Source organism: Salvelinus sp. IW2-2015, linkage group LG18 (assembly GCF_002910315.2).
Source record: "Salvelinus sp. IW2-2015 linkage group LG18, ASM291031v2, whole genome shotgun sequence".
In the NCBI taxonomy this organism is placed as follows: Eukaryota; Metazoa; Chordata; class Actinopteri; order Salmoniformes; family Salmonidae; genus Salvelinus; species Salvelinus sp. IW2-2015.
Genome location: NC_036858.1, coordinates 59,662,501 through 59,685,605, shown reverse-complemented (window position 1 = coordinate 59,685,605; position 23,105 = coordinate 59,662,501). Strand labels below are relative to the sequence as shown.

The following is a 23,105-nucleotide window of genomic DNA, read 5'->3' as shown; positions in this document are numbered from 1 at the left end:
ATCATTGATGTATACAGAGAAAAGAGTCGTTCCGAGGYTTGAACCCTGTGTCACCCCCATAGAGACTGCAAGAGGTCCAGACAACAGGCCCTCTGATTTGACACACTGAACTCTGTCAGAGAAGTAGTTGGTGAACCAGGCGGGGCAGTCAACCTGGCGAGGCAGTCATTCTCTGAACCAGCTTCATGAGGAATGCTTTTCCAACAGTCTTGAAGGAGTTCCCACATATACTGAGCACATGTTGGCTGCTTTTCCTTCATTCTGCGGTCCAACTCATCCCAAACCATCTCAATTGGCTTGAGGTCGGGTGATTGTGGAGGCCAGGTCATCTGATGCAGCACTCCATCACTCTCCTTCTTGATCTAATAGCCCTTACACAGCCTGGAGGTGTGTTTTGGGTCATTGTCCTGTTGAAAAACAAATGATAGTCTCACTTCGCGCGAACCAGATTGGATGACGTATTTCTGCAGAATGCTGTGGTAGCCATGCTGGTTAAGTGTGCCTAGAATTCTAAATAAATCACAGACAGTGTCACCACAAAAGCCTCCCCACACAATCACACCTCCTCGTCCATGCTTCACGGTGGGAACCACACATCCGTTCACCTACTCTGCGTCTCACAAAGACACAGCGGTTGGAATCAGAAATCTCAAATTTGGACTCATCAGACCAAAGGACAGATTTGTCCATTGCTATTGTTCCTTTGTCCCAGCAAGTCTCTTCTTCTTATTGGTGTCCTTTAGTAGTGTTTTCTTTGCAGCAATTCAACCATTATTAAGGACTGATTCACGCAGTCTCCTCTGAACTGTTGAACTGAGATTTACTTGAACTCTGTGAAGCATTTATTTAGGCTGCAATCTGAAGTGCAGTTAACTCTAATGAACTTATCCTCTGCAGCAGAGGTAACTCTTGGTCTTCCTTTCCTGTGGCGGTCCTCATGAGAGCTAGTTTCATCATAGGGCTTGATGGATTGTCATTTGTCTTTGGTTATTTGAGCTGTTCTTGCCATAATATGGACTCGGTATTTTACCGATTAGGGCTATCTTCTGTATACCACCCCTACCTTGTCACAACACAACTGATTGGCTCAAACGCATTAAGAAGGAAAGAAATTCCACAAATTAACTTTTAACAAGGCACATCTGCTAATTGAAATACATTCCAGGTAACTACCTCATGAAGCTGGTTGAGAGAATGCCTAGAGTGTGCAAAGCTGTCATCAAGGCAAATGGTGGCTACTTTGAAGAATCTCAAATATATAATATATTTTGATTTGTTTAACTCTTTTTTTTGGTTACTCAATGATTCCATATGTTATTTCATAGTTTTGATGTCTTCACTATTATTCTACAATGTAGAAAAACGTAAAAAATAAAGAAAAACCCCGGAATMAGTAAAAATTAGAGGAACTTTTTAACAGTGTAGTACTTCATGGCATAAAGGCATTCATGTTGGGGGGGGAAGGAACAGGATGGTCCTTCACAACCATCACAGCAGTAAAGAACCCTTCCTGAAATGCAAAAACTATTGTTACACTTATCACCATCACACCTGACAAAGAACCTCTCAATTACCTTTTTTTAGAGTGGTATTTACATGATACTGTATTTGACTTCTGTAGAAAAAGAAGCAGTTCTACTGCAACTAACCACCAGATGTCCTCCAAACTCTATAAACTAGTKATTGTTACATTACAGCACCATTTGAAATCTGAAGGTGCCATTTTRTTCTACCCAAAAGTCACTACACCTTCACTTTTTACGAATCCAACAAAGTGAACCCAATTCTTTCCCATGCAGGCCAAACCAGTACCCAGTCCCATCCTCTTACGTGTGTACTGTACTGTATGTGGCTAACATCTCATCCAGTGGCTACATCATGTGAACTTTTCTGAGGATCTATGTCAAGATGACAAAGATATACTGTAGCGTTATAGCCTTTGGCATAACATTGAGATTCCACAGTCCTGCTTTGCTTGGGTTGTCAAATGCTTACAGTTCATGTTCATCACAAAACCAGCAAACTGTTTTATTTAAACCTTTAGGCTGCATACTATATCATGTGATATACCTTTGGTGTAACTGTGATACTATAACTGTGATACACTACACACTGAATACAGTAACCCATCCACTCACCTTTTATATGCTAGTATTGAGTACAGTGTATTTCACCTCAGGACATCTATCATCCATGACCTTGAGTGTCATCATTGACCCTTTGATATTTACATCCACTAGTCTCAGAAGATAGCGACTGACTGAAGATCCTCATTTTATGTGCATAAGAACACAAGTTAGCATCAATGAATGTTTTCAAACTAAAGCCCACAATAGGATTTAGCTACATTGTTCAGTTTTAGATGATAGAATAGTAGTACCAGTCAGTGACGTGGTAGTTAGAGTCTGACTCCCCAGCTACTCCCTTCCCAAGTATCCCCCAGCCCCATCCTCCTCCCTATGTACAGAATAACCTTGCGTTGCCATTAACCTGCTGCCTTTCCTCTCCTCCTCTCATCCTGCCATCCAACCAACCAACCACCCTACCGTCCCATGACTGTAGCCAAGATGTCCGTCTACAAGAGAATGATGCTGGCATGTTGTTTTGATTGCGGCCATTCAGAGTGTGACTGCTCTTGCATGTCAGCCAATGTGCATCATGATAGTAACACAAAGGACACCCTTCAGCAGCGTGGCTTCCCTCTCTCTCCTGTCTCTCTTAATGATTGCTCAACCACTTTAAGTGCCTGTAAGTTGTCACCGTGACACAGCATGTGTTATCCATGTTCGTGATGTTCACTGTATGTATGTTCATGTGGTACAAAGTCTGGCMCGTGTGTTTTCTGTATGGTTTAAAAGGAATCGATAGTTTAAATATGGCAGTTTTGTTAGCTACTGGCGTGATTGTTGATGTTGTTGGATATTTGTGTTATGATTTTAGGTATTGTGTAGTGTCTTTGTCCTGCTACTAGTGAAGATGGTAGTTGTCTTCTAGAGCATGCTATGTTAGTCTAGCGTGTGTTGTGCTGGTGTTTCTTCATAGTTTGTATTTTGGTTTTACTTTAGCGTCAGATAATTTACGGCTTTGTTGTTGTTTTAAAAATGTATAATTTATATGGATTCTTTCAAGATGGGTATGAAATGATGTATCATTATTTTATTGAATTATGAAATGTTTTTAGTTGGTTGCAGTACATCTCTTACATTTGAATAACCTTATGAATGAGTTTATTGACAAAATTCTATATTTCTGCTAATATTTTGATATTTTGGATGGACAAAACCAATTCTCCTTGCCTTTATTATTTGGACATTGTTGAAGAGTTTCATAATGCTGTGGCCTATGTGGTACATTTACTAGTGACCTGGATCACTCATCACTTAGATGCTTTAAGAGCCGGGGCTGTAAGACACACAACCCAGCTTGCCAAGAAACAAGCCCCTACAGACAGGGACACTGACATGGAACCAAGGGAGCTTTGTTCCTGATAACTCAGGCATTTTATATCTCTCTGAGGTGTCGGCGCATGACATCATCACCCGACACTAGTGCATGTTGTTGTTTGTGTCGGGGGAAAATAAGTCCTGAGAAGAGCAGAATATGCAATGTGTTGTTACATGTTACTTTGATATATTAAGTCAGTCCAAATTTGTTTAAGCAAACGTCTTTTGATCAAAAGCAGATCTGCAGCACATAGTTACATCTCTGGGGCTATCCTCTCCCCTCCAGCTGCATCATGTCTTCCATGGCTGTTGTGGATGTGACCAGCTGACTAGCCGTAGTCTGGCTGCATGGATAAGATAGCAGAGAATGCTCCAGAGTCACTGTCTGCACGGTGTGCGGTACGCTGAGGGCAGGGACTTACGCAGGCTGACATGGAAATTATGTTTGCATTTTCATTTTTTTGGGAGTGCTACCGGTTGTCATGAAACTCAGGGTGACAGTTCCTAACCGCTAGGCAACCCAGAGCACCCTCGCTCGCTCTCTCCTCCCCCAGAGCACCCTCGCTCCCCCTCTCTCTCTCCCTTCCTCTCCCTCTCTTCTCTCCCCATCTCTCGCTCGCTCTCTCCTCCCCCAGGGCCCCTCTCTCCTCCTCTCTCTATCCTTCCTCTCCCTCTTTCTCTCCCTCTCTCCCCATTTCTCACTCCATCTCCCCCCCCCCCCCCCTCGCTGGGGGACAAATGCTTAGTCTCTTAGACCTGTGCCGGCCGATCGCAGGCGACAGATGCCAGGACCAGCATGCTCCCTGGTTGAACATGTCCTGTCACAGTCCTCCTGCCTTTAGCCCAAAGCCTGACCTTTATATTGTACTATACAGGGATGGGGATTCAATGCGTAAGGTACTTATGAACATGTACTTTCTCTGGGTCCAAAAGCCGAATCACTGACTCACAGAAAGTAACTTCCATGCATCCAGATGTTCCCAGGCAATCCTGTGGAACCGGGGATATCCCATTTATTTTTCAAGGGGAGTAGGGAAAACCATTCCTTTGTAAATGTAGACCATTCTGCTATAGGCCTCTGTCATCGATGTATGCTGTACTGTATATGCAGTAACTACAACTACGTTGCGCTGTAAGAATAAGGTTTATCATTTTAAGTTAACCATTCATAATTTCAGCTTGCTGACGGCATCACCGCAAATCATTGAAACATTCTTCTTTTTCTTAATATTTTTTTATTTTTTCCATTGCTTTGTCTATATGGTCTTCAAGGCACACCACAGTTCAGTAGTGTCTTAAAGAGATTCCACCCAACAGCGGCTTTCTAACCAACATTGTAGCCTTCAGTCATAACCTGTATTATTATCCTATATAATTTGCTCTCATTGCAACAACCCTGTAACCTCTCATTGTATCTGCATTTTTCTCAGCAAAAAATAACTATAACGGATATATCAAATCAAGTAAGTTTTGATTTCAATTAATGTTTTTATTTGTTTCTTAAGTCATTAACCCCCCTCCCAGTCCCCTGTCCATTCCCTGCCTCCATCCTTCTGACTGTGTCTACCTCATATTTTCCTGTTTGCTCGTCAGTAGGGTTGGGGTCAATTCCATTTCAATTCATTTCTTTAATTCAGGAAGTACACTTAAATTCCAATTCCAGTTTTCCTTAATGGTTATTTTTCTAATGGAAGAAAAATTGGAATTGGAATTCCAGTTTACTTCCTGGATTGACTGCATTAAATATAAATAAAAATGTGTTAATAACTACTTGCCTAGTCAAATAAAGGTAAAAAAAAAAAATACTAAAATACATTTACCTCAACCCTGCTTGTCAGTCACTCCTGTGTTTCACTGCTCAATAATACCACATCCTCAACCACTGATGTTGATAAAGCCACTATGTATTATGTCCCTCTGGACTGGGTTGTGTATCTTTGGGAGGGGGGCTAGTGTCTGTCTGATGTTGCCCTGTGATAAAAACATTGCTGTACAGTAAGCCTAACATGGTACATGAGGCAAGTTAACTTTGTATAACTCTCATGATGACATTTTATTGTATCACTTTATTTATTGATTTAAAAATATTTATTTGTGGAAAATACAGACCGATACCTCTTTTTCAGTTTTATATTCCAATACTATATGTTTCATTAAGTATTAGTTGTAATTTGAGCAGTAGATGGTGCTACGGCTCTAAGGTATCTCTGGAGTTCACTGGACTGTAGAGTATAGCACTCTAGTTCTCAGATAACACTTATGTCTGGAGAATTTCAAGAGAACTTGGAAATAGCTATTGGATCAATTGTTTTCATTTGGAGGGGGGGGGGGGGTTGACAATGAGAACACATCATCTTCTACATTATTTAGGAGGGGTATAGTGCAGTGAGAAAATATTACTATAGACCATCTACAGAGTTGAGGGCCCTAGACAATGATTTATACATACACTAGATGACTGATAGGGGGCGCTATGTTGAAACCACTGTGCCTCCATCTTGGCAGTCCCCCACCATTGTTAAACATTTTTAGGAAGCTATAGAAATGTTATTTTGGAAGCTATAGAAGTTATAAACGACTATATTCATTTTTGCCAAGTGAATTCTATTACAGCTTAAGGCATACTTTCAATTATGTTATGTGAGCTAAACAAAAGAAATCCAAAATATAAAAACCTTTTCCTTAAAGTATAATTTTGAGGTGACTAATATTACTGTCCCCACTACAACAACACAAATATTGAAATACATGTAAATCCTTGAAACATTTAATTATAATACTGTAGAATTACATTAATGTCCTATGGAGGACTGATCCTACTGGGTAGTGCCAATACCGACTGGTGTCTTCAAAGGCTCTCAATGGCCAATACATAGAATCAGCAATCCAGGGCAAATATTTTACAGTGCATTCGGAAAGTATTCCGACCCCTTCACTTTTTCCACATTTTGTTACGTTACATCCTTATCCTGAAATGTATTAAACATCCTCATCAATCTAAACGCAATACCCCATAATTACAAAGCAAAAACAGGTTTTTAGAAATGTTTGCAAATGTATTACAAATAAAAAACAGATACCATACTTACAAGAGTATTCAGACTTTCAGAATGCATTGAACATCATTGGTCCTAGATAGCCAGCACATCTGCCACAATGTGTTGTCCCTGCTGTAAAGCTGTGTGGGTTTGACGTGGGACAGATGAATGCAGGAGATTTGGAGCTGGGACGGTAATGTATTAGACAGCTGACCAGTTAAATAATCATCTCTACACCCTGGCTTCACTGGCTTCTGTTCCCAGCTAGCTTTGGGCGAGGTGGAAATATCTTCCTCCTGATGGTATTGTTAGATTTGAGTCATATTTACAAATGTTGTCTATTTTAAACACTAGGAAATTAGATAAGTAAATAAACAAATCAACGGCTTTGATTAGGGATTAAAATTGTTGATTTATTAGATTTATTGTGATAAACTACGTTTAGTTCATCCTCATTCAGCATTATGCTATTTTTCCTTTTTAGACACTGGTTGTAAATGTCCGTTGTCATACCGTTGTTCTTATAGTACAACAATCCAAGTAACACCTGAAAGCCCTGCTGTTGATTAATTCATGTTTATTATGAATATCAAAGTAAATGTCATATCTAACATTTCATTTTAAGAGTCTACTGGTTAAGTGGTGTTTAATAACAATGAGCTCCTTAATTATTTAACTGTTAGTATTCTTGTGCCATATCCCGTACTTAAAATAATAATGAATGACACGACTGTGGAAAAAAAAATCCACTGATATCCAACCCATTATAAAGTCATTTTAATTCAACCCCATAGTAACTAATGTGAGGACAGACTACATTTCATAAACTGCGATTATTATTATTTGCTAATTTTCATTATTTTCTATTTGGCAGTTAAAGACAACACCCTTATCAAAAGGTCAACCTATCAGAACAAGTCTATTAAATTGAACCACAACTCCACGGCCAACGCGACCCACCATAACGTAGCAACGCCCCACAGTGGAGTAGTACTGCCTGACTCTGGGTCCAGCTCTGGGTCAGTTCCTCTAGTCAACAACCGTAAAGGAAGCCTGCAGCCTTCCAGGGGGCCCTCAGTGCTGAGGCGTAGCCTCCTGGGTTCCAGAGAGCTGGTCGGGGTGGCGAGGGGACCAGGTGGACCAGGGGGGCTGGCAGCAGAGGAGGCCAGCAGGCTCCAGAGGGCACGCAGCCTGCCAGTGAAATACAGATACCAGCCCAGTCACTCCAGTAATGCCACCCTGCTCAACATGAGACACTGTACATGTAAGAAGCCCTCTCACATAGAACCACAGCATGGTGTGGCTAGCTAGGCTACAGTAACTAGGCTCCTGCTCACCACTACTAGATAACAACACACAGGTGCATGTGTTTGAGACCGTGGCTGGGGTTGAGTGAAGAGATTGCAAGCCCCCTCGTGTTGCCCTTCCTTGCGGCACGGTGTGGCTAGGCAAGCTAGGCCCTGATCAACAGCTAACGTCACAACACATGTTTGTGACTGAAGCTAAGGCTGCTGTACTGCTGGGGTGGAGTGGAGTGGTTGCATGTGCTCAACAATACTAGCTAGCATCATAACGCATGTGTTTGTGAGTGAGGCTGTTGCTAGGCTCGAGTGGAGGGGTTACAAGCCCCCTTTGCGTTTCGCCTCTGTGCGGCACGGTGTGGCTAGGCTAGCTAGGCCCTGATCAACAGCTAACGTCACAACACATGTTTGTGACTGAAGCTAAGGCTGCTGTACTGCTGGGGTGGAGTGGAGTGGTTGCATGTGTAGCATTCCTTACTAATGACCCAGTGTGTGCAGCTGTCAGCTGGGAGCTATTAAATATTGAACAAACTGACTGAGGAAGATGTGAACAAACGACCAGCCATCTCCAGCAGTGTGTATGTGTGTCTGTGTGTGGGTGAGCAGCATCCCACTCTGCTGAAAGCTCCTTACTTACAGTGCTTCGTCCCTGTTTCCATTATGCTGTCGTAGGTAGACATGCCAGCAGCGTTGCGATTGAACGTGTAGCCCAACTTCAAAGGACCAGGATATTTGAGATGTTATGCATTTGAATGTAGGAGTTACATTCTAGATTCCTTTGTAAAGGAAGGTCAGGTTGAAACACGTTGTGTCATGTTGACAGTCTGACACATCATTTAAAACCACTTAGCTGCTTCTCCTGGTTTTGTCTMGTGCGTCCCAAACGGCACCCTATTCCCTAGTGCACTACTATGGTCCCTGGTCAAAAGTAGTGCACTATATAGGGAATAGAGTGCTATTTGGGACGTTATCCTGGTTTTGTATATCTAACTCGTTATAACTCAACATGGCTGCTAACATGGCTAGTTGTGTGTTAAAGATAAGTGAATAGAAACGCTAACATGCAATGAGAGGATTTTAGTAACAGTCTTAGTTAGAAGCTGTCAACTTGCTGTTTTTCTTCAATTTCATTTTCACTCAACTGGCACAGAGGAGCTGTTTTTTCTTCTTCCTTTTTTTGTGTGTAAATGTGACATCAGCTAAATTTATTTCTACTCGAGGGTGAAACTTGTAATTTATTTTTCCGCAAAGAGAAGAGCCTGGGTCAGTGCATGTAGTTTCACATAGTGTTAAAAGACAATGTCCAAGGGGAAGCTGAGCGGTGGATAAATCATACTGGCACTCAGACCAACCTAATTACACGAGCCAAGGGCATCGCAGTCAATGTCGTCAGGCCCCGAGACAAGAGGAAACTAAAGACCAGCCACCTCAGATGCATTCAGACATTAGAACAAAGGGGCCATATTTCCGATGTCATCTCCGTGATATTTATGCTTTATTATCTTAATTAGATGAACGAATATTGTGAGTGATTTTCATAGCCGGCAGTAGAAGCATCTTAAGTGTTTCTAATATAATGAGTAGTCGCTAATAGGACATGGCCATATGGAATTTTAAATAATATTTGCCTATACTGGGTTAATGCATGTGTTACAGTCAGTCACACACTCTTAGTGATACTAGGGGCTCGATTCAATCCGTATTGCTTAAGTTCAGCACTATAACGAGATTGATTTCCGATTAAGCCGACATATGCAGTGTTTACCGTGAATGCAGTCTCCGGTAACTCGGGAACATTGCCTTTAAATTTCTWTTACGCTATGGATTGAATCGAGCCCTAGCTAATTCTATGGGTTGATTCCATACTGCATTTTTAAACTACAATGATTCAGCAATTGTTTGCTTTATGAGGATAATTTCAATTTGTATATTTCTAAAGAACGAGAACAAGATATACAGTATTAAAGTAGAAACGTTTGACAAGGAAAAGAGAAGGTATCATTTGTAAATGCCCTTCTAGTGTGGGCTTGGTTTTTATGGTGATTTTTGTACAGTACTGTATTGTGCCATTTTTGTCATAGAATATTCTATGCACAGTATGAAAGCTACAGTAAGAGCTAAAATGAGCACTTATCAAAGTTTTACAGTAAGTCTGTTTTACAGAAATGTTATTTTACACTAAGTCAGTTTTACAGTAAGTCAGTGATACATTATATCAGCAGCATGATGGGGATGGCACTACAGCATGTTGGATCATTATGTTCACACACACGGACAATGTGCACCTGCATTTTGGTTGAGTTGCATTTTGGGGATTTTGGACTGTTTGTCAAACATGTCAGGTTGTACTTGCATACCATGTGCCCTCCTGTCTTGTCCTTACCCCACCTCACCCTTTCCTTACCCCTTTCTCACCTCCTGGTCTCCCATTCTTTATTCTAACCTCTCTTTGGGATCTTCTCTGACTTTTGAACTGATTGTGTTGTCTTGGTGTTGTTACTTACATACAGTAAATGTATGACTTACTGTAAGTGTTCTCACTCAGCCATTCCTTTGTTCCTCACACTCTTGCCTGTGCTTGCAGTCGAAGAGGAGCAGCATACGACACTGTCGCCTAAAAAGAAACAACGTAATGGAAACACAAGGAACTCACCCAACGGTTCACCAAAAATGATGAGGTAGGACAACTTCAAGAGAGCACTATATATCAGTAATATTATTTTCTATTTCTTTAACCTAACAACTGTGTGACGATAAGTGTTGCATGGAATGCGACATAGAAAAAGAAGGGACAGAACTCTCTAACGCAGAAGCATTTTTACTCTGTTTTACTCTGTCATCAGCGGTTAATGACACATAGAGCTTCAATAGTTATTTAATGAGAGGAACAGACGGACCGACCATGATAATCTGTTTGAGAAATACTCTAGTTTTAAGGCCTCAACTGTCACCCTCCTTGTCCCATCCACATATACTGGAGCCTTTAAACAGCAGTGACACTAATGACATCACCAACCAATCAGAAAGGCTCCTGTGGTTCTATCGCCTGGGGCTACTCCTCTATTGTAGCGATCCCTTTGAGTTCTATTTTTGGTTCATAAGGCCACGAGTGATGTGCACCATCACCATCCAAACTGAAAATCAAATGCTACCTTGCTTTTATCTTGTCCCATGGAATTAAATGAGTGTTTATTGATTTTGACGGGTGATAGGGACTGTTATTCAACACATGAGGCCATTAGAGGGAATAGAAGAATCCTTATCATTAAAGGGGAAAGGTAATAGATGAACCAGGTCAGAGAGAAGTCGCGCAGCAGTGTATGGAACAACTCCAAACCTCTCTGTATAAAACATGATGGAATTCTACTGTATATTACTACTCTATATACTTGTGTAACAGTAAGTTGAATTGAAGGTACTTCCGAGCACGTTATAATAATACTACACTTTACAGTTACCCACAAACATTTGTTCACCCTCTTACATGAGGAAATCACCTTTGTGCAGAAAACTAAGGAGTGTCCCTGTTTGTCACATAATMTACACATGTTTTCGTTGATCTGTTTGACTGGACATTTTTCTTAGCAGGCATTTGCCCTCTTTTGATTTGCTTCAAAGTGGTGTCAGAGCTTTACAGTACCACTTTAGGAGGTTTCCCTGGCTCCTGGGAAGGTAGTTGAAGACCTGGGGATCTGTAATGTTACTCAGACTAAGGCCTTTTCATGTTATAGCCCTTAGCTAAACGGACGCTAACGCACCAGACTCACACCAAAGTGTGTAATGTACAGTGTTTATTTTGTATACAGCAGTACTGTGTGTCTAAGCCAATTTCCCCCTCGGGGACATTGAAGTTTATCCTATCGTATTCTCCTCCTCTGTTAGTCATGTTAATACTGCTGGATATACAGGTGGATCTGATCCTTCATATATGAACTACTTTTAAGAGCTACACGGTGCATCGCCTGACTGCCTGGCTGTATGCGCTGTGGAGAAGGGGGGATTGTTTGGGTTAGCCTCAGGGATACTTTATTTCTACAAGCGGAGAAAAAACCCCATCTGGTTATGTATACTATATCAAATGTGTTTTCTACAGGACCTGGGGGCCCCACGGCCTCTGTAAATAAGTAATGATCAACAGATTGGCTGTGGGTTTTTGAAAAGCATGCCTTTGTCAGTTTGTATGATGGGGGGAGCATTTTCAAAGCCATCGCCTGCTTTCATTGCCTGCTGGAGTGGAGCGGGACAGAGTGAGTGTTCACCCACAGCTAGGAGCTGCTGTAGCTACATTACTCTTACTAAAGGGAATGCTGGAAGAGGAAATTTGACACAAATAAAATGCCCAGCTTCTAGCAGAGTTTCTTCTCAGTTGAGCTGTCAACTCCTATGCTCTAGAATTCATTGATTTTATACGCTACTGATGTATTATCTTTCATGTTGAAAGTGAATCTAAATTAATCCATCACTGTGATAGGCTTACAAGCTAGGCAGGAGAAATATTACTAATTAGAATGTAAAAAAAAAACACCCCAAAATTTTCTTGGTTCACGGATGGATCTGAAACCTATGGCATTCATAAAGATTTCAACTCTGCTAAATCTACACAGTGTAAATAATTAAACCCATAGCCTACAGTATGTGTTGATTAAAGCAATCAGCTGTGGAGATACTAGGAGATATAGGATGCGTCTCAGATGGAACCCTATTTCCTAAGTACAAAGTGCCCTTCATTTTGGTCAAAAGTAACACACTATGTAGGGAATAGGGTGCCATTTGGGACGTAGACATGGTGATATAGTCATCTCCTGATGATGGCATAGAGAGAACGTGACATGTCACTGAAGTAACAAGCCACACCTCACCTCCTCTTCCACTATCCTCCTTGACGATTTCCTCCTCGCTGAAATTAACACCATTTCCATACCTCTTGATGGGCCATGAGACACATCTAATTGTGGAAAGTCACAAAGCATTTGCTTATACCCGTCTGCACCGTGACACACATGTCATGTTGGGTACATCGCGGCTGAGGTGAGTGGCGGTGTAGGCTAGTGACAGGCAGCCAGGCCGTCATGGTTGACAGTGTTTGCTTCCCAAATGGCACCTTATTCCCTACATAGTGCACTACTAATGATCAGAGCCTCATGGGCCCTGGTCAAAGGTAACGCACTATATATAGGGAATAGAGTGCCATTTGGAACGCACGTAGTGTGTCTGTGAGACTGTGAGAGATAGCTCTCTTGGCAGACAGTCTCTGCCTCAATCACCAGTCATGGTGGGGAGTGGAGATTGAAGTGACAGGCCTCCACTGAGTGAGTGGTGAAACATGCAGCTCGTAATGAAATATTTAGCTGGGTGTAAAAGCACTAAATGCTTTCACTCTTATTAGCACCTGTTCTGGTCTTCCTTTCAACTTCCTACAGATTATTAAGAACACAACATGTCAGGTCGTCATTGTAAATAAGAATTTGTTCTTAATTGACCTGCCTGGTAAAATAAAAAAATGTATAAGGTAAATTGATAATGTTAGATCAGCCCAGCCAAAATGTACATATGAAGGAGCTAATGGTTTATACTTTGAACTAGAGGTATATCCACATGCAGGCAACTACTGAGAATAAATGATAAAATAAATTGAGATAGCCAATTGCTAATAGAAGTGGTTGTTTCTGATGATCAACCATTGTGAGAACTTGGCATATTTCATAAATGTTATTCTCTTAAAATGATCTGTTCAACATACACTACATGACCAAAATTATGTGGACACCTGCTCGTCGAACATCTCATTCCAAAATGCTTGGCATTAGTATGGAGTTGGTCCACACTTTGCTGTTATAACAGCCTCCACTCTTCTAGGAATGCTTTCCGCTACATGTTGAAACATTGCTGCGGGGACTTGCTTCTACTCAGCCACAAGAGCATTAGTGGGGTTGGACACTGATGTTGGACACCAAAGGTGTTCGATGGGGTTGAGGTCAGGGATCTGTGCAAGCCAGTCAAGTTCTTCCTCACTGATCTCAACAAACCGTTTCTGTATGGACCACGCTTTGTGTACGGGGGTAGCTCTAGCATGGCAGAAATGTAAAAACTGACTTGTTGGAAGGTGGCGTCCTATGACAGTGCCACGGTGAAAGTCACTGAGCTCTTCAGTAAGGCCATTCTACTGCCAATGTTTGTCTATGGAGATTGCATGGCTGTGTGCTCGATTTTATACACCTGTCAGCATAGGGTGTGGCTGAAATAGCCGAATCCACTAATTTGAAGGGGTGTCCACATACTTTTGTATATACAGTACCTGGAAAAAGTTTGGACACACTTACTCATTCAAGGGTTTTTCTTTATTTTTACTATTTTCTACATTGTAGAATAATGTAAAACCGCTGCGCCACTCTGATTCTTCAAAGTAGCCACCCTTTGCCTTGATGATAGCTTTGCACACTCTTGGCATTCTCTCAACTACCTTCACCTGGAATGCTTTTCAGTCTTGAAGGAGTTCCCACATATGCTGAGCTCTTGTTGGCTGTTTTTCCTTCATCCTGCGGTCCAACTCATCCCAAACCATCTCAATTGGGCTGAGGTTGGTTGATTGTGGAGGCCAGGCTATCTGATGCAGCACTCCATCACTATCCTTCTTGGTCAAATAGCCAATAGGTCATTGTCCTGTTGAAAAACAAATGATAATCCCACTAAGCGCAAACCAGATGGGATGGCGTATCGCTGCAGAATCCTGTGGTAGCCATGCTGGTTAAGTGTGCCTTGAATTATAAATAAATCACAGCAAAGCACCCCCAAACCTCCTCATCCATGCTTCACGGTGGGAACCAGACATGTGGAGATAATCCGTTCACCTACTCTGCGTCTCACAAAGACACGGCGGTTGGAACCAAAAATCTCAAATTTTGACAGATTTCCACCGGTCTAATGTCCATTGCTCGTGTTTCTTGGCCCAAGCAAGTCTCTTCTCCTTTTTTTGTGTGTTTTTTTTTTTCAATTCAAATTTTACCCCCTTTTCGTGGTATCCAATTGCTAGTAATTACTATCTTGTCTCATCGCTACAACTCCCGTACGGGCTCGGGAGAGACGAAGGTCGAAAGCCATGCGTCCTCCGAAACACAACCCAACCAAGCCGCACTGCTTCTTAACACAGCGCGCCTCCAACCCGGAAGCCAGCCACCCCAATGTGTCGGAGGAAACACCGTGCACCTGGCTCCCTTGGTTAGCGCGCACTGCGCCCGGCTGGTGCGCTGGTGCGCGATGAGACAAGGATATCCCTACCGGCCAAACCCTCCCTAACCCGGACGACGCTAGGCCAATTGTGCGTCGCCCCACGGACCTCCCGGTCAAGACAGAGCCTGGGCGCGAACCCAGAGTCTCTGGTGGCGCYGCTAGCGCTGCGATGCAGTGCCCTAGTCCACTGCGCCACCCGGGAGGCCGCAAGTCTCTTCTTCTTATTGGTGTCCTTTATGAGTTGTTTCTTCTTTGCAGTTCGACCATGAAGGCCTGATTCACGCAGTCTCCTCTGAACAGTTGTTGTTGAGATGTGTCTGTTACTTGAGCTCTGTGAAGCATTCATTTGGGCTGCAAATGCTGAGGCTGGTAACTCTTTATATATTAATTTGTACCCCTTTTTCTCRCCAATTTCGTGGTATCCAATTGGTAGTTACAGTCTTTTCCCATCACTGAAAATCCCGTACGGACTCAGGTGAGGTGAAGGTCGAGAGCTGTGCGTCCTCCGAAACACAACCCAGCCAAGACACACTGCTTCTTGACACAATGCCCGATTAACCCGGAAGCCAGCCGCGCCAATGTGTCAGAGGAAACACCATACACCTGGTGACCATGTCAGCATGCACTGCACCCGGCCCACCACAGGAGTCGCTAGTGCGCGAATGGACAAAATTGGGTCTCCCGGTCGTGGCCGGCTTCAACAGAGCCTGGACTGGAACCAGGATCTCTAGTGGCATTAGACCACTGCGCCACTCGGGAGGCCCTAGGCTGGTAATTCTAATGAACTTATCCTCTGCAGCAGAGGTAACTCTGGGTCTTCCTTTCCTGTGGCAGTCCTCATGAGATCCAGTTTCATCATAGCCCTTGATGGTTTTTGTGACTGCACTTCTTTACATTTTCCGGATTGACTGACCTTCATGTCTTAAAGTAATGATAGACTGTCATTTGTCTTTGCTTCTTTGAGCTGTTCTTGCCATAATATGGACTTGGTCACAACACAACTGATTGGCTCAAATGCATTAAGAAGGAAAGAAATTCCACAAATGTACTTTTAACAAGGCACACCTGTTAAGTGAAATGCATTCTAGGTGACTACCTCATGGAGCTGGTTGAGAGAATGTCAAGAGTGTGCAAAGCTGTCATCAAGGCAAAGGCTGGCTACTTTGAAGAACACTTTTTTGGTTACTACATGATTCCATAAGTGTTATTTCATAGTTTATGTCTTCGCTATTATTCTACAATGTAGAAAATAGTTTAAATAAAGAAAAACCCTTGAATGAGTGGGTGTGTCCAAACTTTTGACTGGTACTGTATAGTGTATCTTCACATATTTAAGTGTGAGTCGTGCACTACACTAAAACAACCAAGATTTTTCTTCCACTAACCCTGTTTAAACACAACCTTTGTGTCTTTCATGTACAAATCTGGGTCTTTTTGAATTGTCGTTTTGAATTGAGTTCTCCTGACAGATTTGAGTTTGAGAAGTAGAAAGCATTTTAAAGGGGCAATCTGCAGTTGCTTCATCCATTTTTGGACTTATAAATTAATGATATACACTGATTCTTGAAGATTATAATAAAATAAATGCCTCATGAGCTTAGTTGTCACACTCCATCAGAACCCTAAATATAAGCTTGTTTTACGCCAATGTTTGTAAACAATGTACATTTAAATAAACACTATATATCCTCAAAACATTGTTAAAAGTATAATTTTGATATCATGGATGGTCTTTCCTTGCATCCATAGCTCTGTCCATGAATTTTAGAGTGGTTACATTTCTCTAGCCCCATCCCTCAGCTTTTTACCAAAACAGAGACGGGAGTTTGCTTTGTTATTGTTTCAACTGCTGATTGCTTCTTTAAATTAGACGTTTGCCAGCGTTATCCAACTACTTTCCTGAGAGAGAGGACATTATGACTATAGCCTTGGGTTAAACCCCCACAGGCAGACATTTTGGGTCTCCTGTCTGATGGAGCCTGAAGGATTGTACTTTCAGTTGACACCATCATGCATACTTAAAACCTTCCTTAGGGTGGCATTCTTCTAATGTCCATACAGATCAAAGATACAGTGCTTTTAACTGATAAAAGATATAAAGTATTTAAAAGGATGAAGACAGAGTATGTGTATATTTCAGAGGGTATTATCTTCAGGCAAATGTATTTGACTAATCCATGTTGTAACAAAAGCTAGGGACATGGAACTAAAAGTAGTTTTATTTTCAAAGATTAACATGGCAACAGGCATGCTTATTTTTCTAGGCCTGTAGCACTTGATGATAAGGCGTTATATCCTAAAACACAATTATTAATCCCATATTAAATGTGCTTTAACCCTCATACTACCGATTGGCCTTCTCCCCAACCTGTCTCCACAACCTGAATATTGCAACTGTTTTCAAAAGGACTGTAAAGATCATATCTGTTTTAGCGTCAATGCATGCACAGTACAACCGCATGCACAGTACAACCGCAGGTACGCTTGTTTGGAGAACGTTTAGTGGTCAGTGTAGGATACCATCAAGCTCAGATGCTCATAACCGCGCTCACTAGAAATTGGTTTGTTCGGTCCTGACACACACACCGCTCAGATGCTAAAACATTAATGACCTTCAGTTTGGAAAGCAAATATGATTGGGCAAATTGCTGAAATATTTAAAGTGTGGTCTGTTAAAGCTTTTACCGTGAGGAGTGCAGCGTCAGAAGCTGTATGCTGTAAGGAAGCCGTAATTGGTTGTCCATGCTCATGCCAGTCAGAGGGTTTGTCCCAAATTGCACCCTATTCCCTATGTATTGCACGACTTTTGACCAAGGCCCATTTGACCAGAGGCTCTTGGGCCTTGGTCAAAGGTAGTAGTGCACTATATAGGGAGTAGGGTGCAATTTGTGAGGCATCCAGAAGCAGTGTATTGCTGCCATCTCCTTCCTTCTTCCTCCTCACCATTGATGTCACTCACTCTGATGACCCTGCAGTTTGTTGGCATCTCCACTGATCACTTATGACAGGAATAAGCAGGAAAAAAGAGTCTGGGAAAAAATTTGAATAAAAAAGCTTTGACTTCGACTTTGAGTAAAAGTGATTTGTTTGCAGATCCCCTAAAAGGTTTTTAATATCATATTGATGAGTGTGTTTTGAGGATGGAAACTGGAATTTTATGGGCAGTCCTGCTGATGGCTTATGTGAAAACCCGAAAGAGGTAAAGTMCTATATTGAGTGCAGGACACTTAACAATAGTGAAAGAGGGTGCGAACCAAAGGCACCCTTTCCCTATATAGTGCACTGCTTTTGACCAAGGCCCATAGTGCTCTTGTCAAAAGTAGTGCACTACAGTATATAGGGACTAGGGTGCCATTTGTGACACATACAGTGCCCTCACAAAGTATTCATAGCCCTTGACTTATTCCACATTTTGTTGTGTTAAAGCCTGAATTCAAAATGGATGATACATTTTTTCCCTCACCCATCTACATACAATAGCCTATAATGACAAAGTTAAAACATGTTTTTAGAATGTTTACACATTTATTGAAAATTAAATGAAGAAATATCTAATTTACATAAGTATTCACACCCCTGAGTCAATACATGTTAGAATCACCTTTGACAGCGATTACAGCTGTGAGTCTTTCTGGGTAAGGCTCTGAGAGATTTGCACACCTGGGTTGTACAATATTTGCACATTATTCTTTAAAAAATTCATCAAGCTCTGTCAAGTTGGTTCTTCATCATTGCTAGACAGCCATTTTCCAGTCTTGTCATAGACTTTCAAGCTGATTTAAGTCAAAACTATAAATAGGCCACTCAAGAACATTCAATGTCATCCTGGTAATCAACTCCAGTGTATATTGGCCTTGCGTTTTAAATTATAGTCCTACTGAAAGGCGAATTTGTCTCCCAGTGTCTGTTGGAAAGCAGACTGAACCAGGTTTTCCTCTAGGATTTTGCCTGTGCTTAGCTCTATTCCATTTATTTTTATTAAACAAAAAACTCCCTAGTCCTTGCAGATGACAAGCATACCCATAACATGATGCAGCCACCACCATGCTTGAAAATATGTGGAATGGTACTCAGTGATGTGTTGTATTTGCCCCAAACATAACGCTTTGTATTCAGGACAGAAAGTGAATTTCTTTGACACATATTTTACTTTGGTGCCTTATTGCAAACAGGATGCGTGTTTTTGATCCATCCCCCATTTTGTTCTATCACAGCCATTCAACTGTTTTAAAACCTCTTTGGGCTAGCGTCCCACCTGGCCAACATCCGGTGAAATTGCAGAGCGCGAAATTCAAAATACAAAATTCGTAATATTAAACATTCATGAAAATACAAGTGTCTTACATCGTTTAAAAGCTTAACTTCTTGGTAATCCAGCCGCTTTGTCAGATTTCAAAAAGGCTTTACGGCTAAAGCATACCATGCGATTATCTGAGGACAGCGCCCTGCATACAAAAGCATTACAAACATTTTCCAAACAAGCAGAGGCGTCACCAAAAGTCAGAAATAGCGATAAAATAAATCACTTTCCTTTGAAGATCTTCCTCTGTTTGCAATCCCAAGGGTTCCAGCTACATGACAAATGGTCCTTTTGTTCGATAAAGTCCTTATTTATATCCCCAAAAAGTAAGTTTAGTTGGCGCGCTTGACTTAGTAATCCACCGGTTTCCATCGTTCGAAATGCATACACATGAATCCCAAAAGTTACCAATGAACTTCGTCCAAACAATTCAAACAACATTTCTAATCAATACTCAGGTACCCTAATATGTAAATAAATGATCAAATTTAAGTCAATAGGGGGAGCTGTTAGCATTATTTATTTTTTTACATTTCCAAATTAAACTGCCTCGTACTCAATTCTTGCTRGTACAATATGCATATTATTATTACTATTGGATAGAAAACAATCTCTAGTTTCTAAAACCGTTTGAATTATGTCTGTGGGTGAACCAGAACTCTTTCTACAGCGAAACTCATAACAGGACATGCAAAGCTCTGAAAAATAGTCTCTGATCTCGGATCAGTTTAAAACTCTGTGTGTGCCCTATGGCTTGACATGAACTGCACCCGCCTTCCCCTGGATGTCAGTAACCAATGAGAAGTGGAATGGTGTCTCTAGGTGTTTCTCAGAGTTTATAAAAGGGAATGGAGTGAGATGTCCCTTCTTTTCGACGCTCGCCAGGACGCAAGGGAGGACATCAGAATCGCATGCTCAAAAGCTCTCGTTATTGATCAAAGATATATCCGTCTGTGATTTAATTCGATATAGGTGTTAGAAACATCATAACGAAGTTATTTGAAACCGATTTATATCAGTTTATGCTAGTATATTGCTATTTTTCTGAATTTCCTTAGTATTGCGTTTGAGGATTTGGGCATGTGTGTGCCGTGTAGCTATCGTTAGCTGCTAGTTCCGAAGTTGAGGAGGTCGTTTTACAACAAAGCAACGATTCTTTTGGACAAAGGACACATTGCCCAAGATACTGATGGAAGCTCGTCCAAAAGTAAGAGTTATTTATGATTTTATTCCGTATTTATGTGGAAAAATGTAAACGCAGTTGTCAGCCATTTTTTGCGGCACTAGTCTGGCTGTAACTCACAATGTATGTCTAGTAACGTAAATTTTAAAAATCTAAATCAGCGTTTCTACATTGCAGCTGCAATCTGCTGCAATCTACACGGCAGCTGCAATCTACACGGCACACAATCATCAATAACTAATTGACGTCGGTCAATCATCAATAACCAATGCATCTTTCATTAGCTGTCCAACCTGTATTTCTTTAGTCAATCTAATCGATAAATAATCGTAAACTTAGGTGCCTTTCCAAGATGGCACCGGCCAGAATGCATGCCATGTTTTGACAGATTACATTGCATAACCACGATTTGTGYTGCTAAATATGCAKATTTTCGAACAAACTCTATATGCATTGTGTAATATGATGTTACAGGACTGTCATCTGAAGAATTCTGAGAAGGTTAGTGAAAAAATMWATATATTTTGGTGGRGATAACGTTATCGCVCRTTTTGCCTTGAWTCAATGCTGGMGTGATGTTAGCTCATGTGGTATGCTAATATAACGATATATTGTGTTTTCGCTGTAAAACACTTAGAAAATCTGAAATATTGTCTGGATTCACAAGATCTGTGTCTTTCAATTGCTGTAGGCTGTGTATTTTTCAGAAATGTTTTAGGATGAGTATTTTGGTAATTGACGTCGGTCTCTGTAATTATTCCGGCTGCTTCCAACGCTATTTCAGATTGCAGCTGCAATGTAAAACTGTGATTTATACCTGAAATATGCACATTTTTCTAAAAAAACATATCCTATACCATAAATATGTTATCAGACTGTCATCTTATGAAGTTGTTTCTTGGTTAGTGGCTATATATATCTTTATTTAGTCGAATTAGTGATAGCTACTGATGGAGTAAAAAACTGGTGGAGTAAAAAAAGTGGTGTCTTTTGCTAACGTGGTTAGCTAATAGATTTACATATTGTGTCTTCCCTGTAAAACATTTTAAAAATCAGAAATGATGGCTGGATTCACAAGATCTGTATCTTTCATCTGGTGTCTTGGACTTGTGATTTAATGATATTTAGATGCTTGTATTTACTTGTGACGCTATGCTAGGCTATGTTAGTCAGCTTTTTTACTGTGGGGGTGCTCCCGGATCCGGGATGAGTACCAAGTAAAAGTTAAGACGGAGAATAGTATGTTCATTACCGGAGATAAATAACGAAGTGCACGCTCTCATCCACGCGCTCCACAATACTACAGCCAAAATGGGAGCCACCTAGAAAAACTACAAATTCTAGCTCATTTTTCAAAAAACAAGCCTGAAACTCTTTCTAAAGACTGTTGACATCTACTGGAAGCCCTAGGAACTACAATCTGGGAGGTAGTCCTTTGATTTTCCCATAGACAGGCATTTTAAATGGTGTCACCTCAAAACAAAAGCATTTCGGATGGATTCTCCTCGGGTTTTCGCCTGCTATATCAGTTCTGTTATACTCACAGACATTATATTTTAACACTTTAGAGTGTTTTCTATCCAATACTACCAATTATATGCATATCCTAGCTTCTGGGCCTGAGTAACAGGCAGTTTACTTTGGGCACCTCATTCATTCAAACTTCCAAATACTGCCCCCTAGCCGTAAGAAGTTTTAAAGTCACCATTGGTCTCATGGTGAAATCTCTGCGTGGTTTCCTTCCTCTCTGACAACTGAGTTAGGAAAGACGCCTGTATCTTTGTAGTGACTGGGTGTATTGATACACCATTCAAAGTGTAATTAATAACTGCACCATGCTCAAAAGAATATTCAATGTCTGTGTTTTTTGTTTTTACCCATCTACCAATAGGTGCATTGGAAAACCTCCCTGCTCTTTGTAGTTGAATCTGTGTTTGAAATGCACTGCTTGACAGATAATTGTATGTGTTGAGTACAGAGATGAGGTAGTCATTCAAAAATCATGTTAAACACTATTATTCCACACAGAGTGAGTCCATGCAATTTATTATGTGACTTGTTAAGCAAATGTTTACTCCAGAACTTATTTAGTCTTGCCATAACAAATGGGTTGAATACTTATTGACTCAAGACATTTCAGCTTTCCATTTTTTATTAAAAACATAATTCCCCTTTGACATTATGGTGTATTGTGTGTAGACCAGTGACACAAAATGTCAATTTAATATATTTTAAATTCAGGTTGTAACACAACAAAATGTGGGAAAAGTCAAGGCGTGTGAATACTTTCTGAAGGCACTGTTCATACTGTAAGCAGCTGTCACGAATCCCGCCGTAGATGGTGCCTCTTCCCGTTCGGGCGGCGCTCGGCGGTCGTCGTCTCCGGCCTACTAGCTTCCACCGATCCCCTTTTCTGTTTCATTTAGTTTTGTCTGATTTGTTGCACCTGTTTTGTGTTTAGGTTTGATTGTGGGCTATTTAAACCCAGTTGGCCCGCCGACTTTTGTGCGGGCTTGTTTTTCTGTTTGTGGTGTTTCATTTCATTCTTGTGGTGTCTGTTCCGATTCAATTTAGTCCTGTTTGTTTTGGACTGGGACTTTACGCGCCCTTGTG

General features: G+C 41.2%; 1 protein-coding gene across 3 annotated transcripts in view; it reads left to right on the top strand.

Annotated features, from left to right (window-relative positions):
* Positions 1 to 23,105, top strand: part of LOC111978374 (calcium-activated potassium channel subunit alpha-1a) — a 223,622-nt gene that overhangs the window by 178,599 nt on the left and 21,918 nt on the right. For 2 of the 3 annotated variants that reach the window (XM_024008405.3, XM_024008407.3), the window contains exon 19: positions 10,367 to 10,460. In XM_024008405.3, the coding sequence (XP_023864173.1) occupies positions 10,367 to 10,460 (94 nt within the window). Of the gene's footprint in view, positions 1 to 4,873; positions 4,907 to 10,366; positions 10,461 to 23,105 lie in introns of all 3 variants that reach the window. The other variant, XM_024008403.3, reaches the window with a different exon arrangement.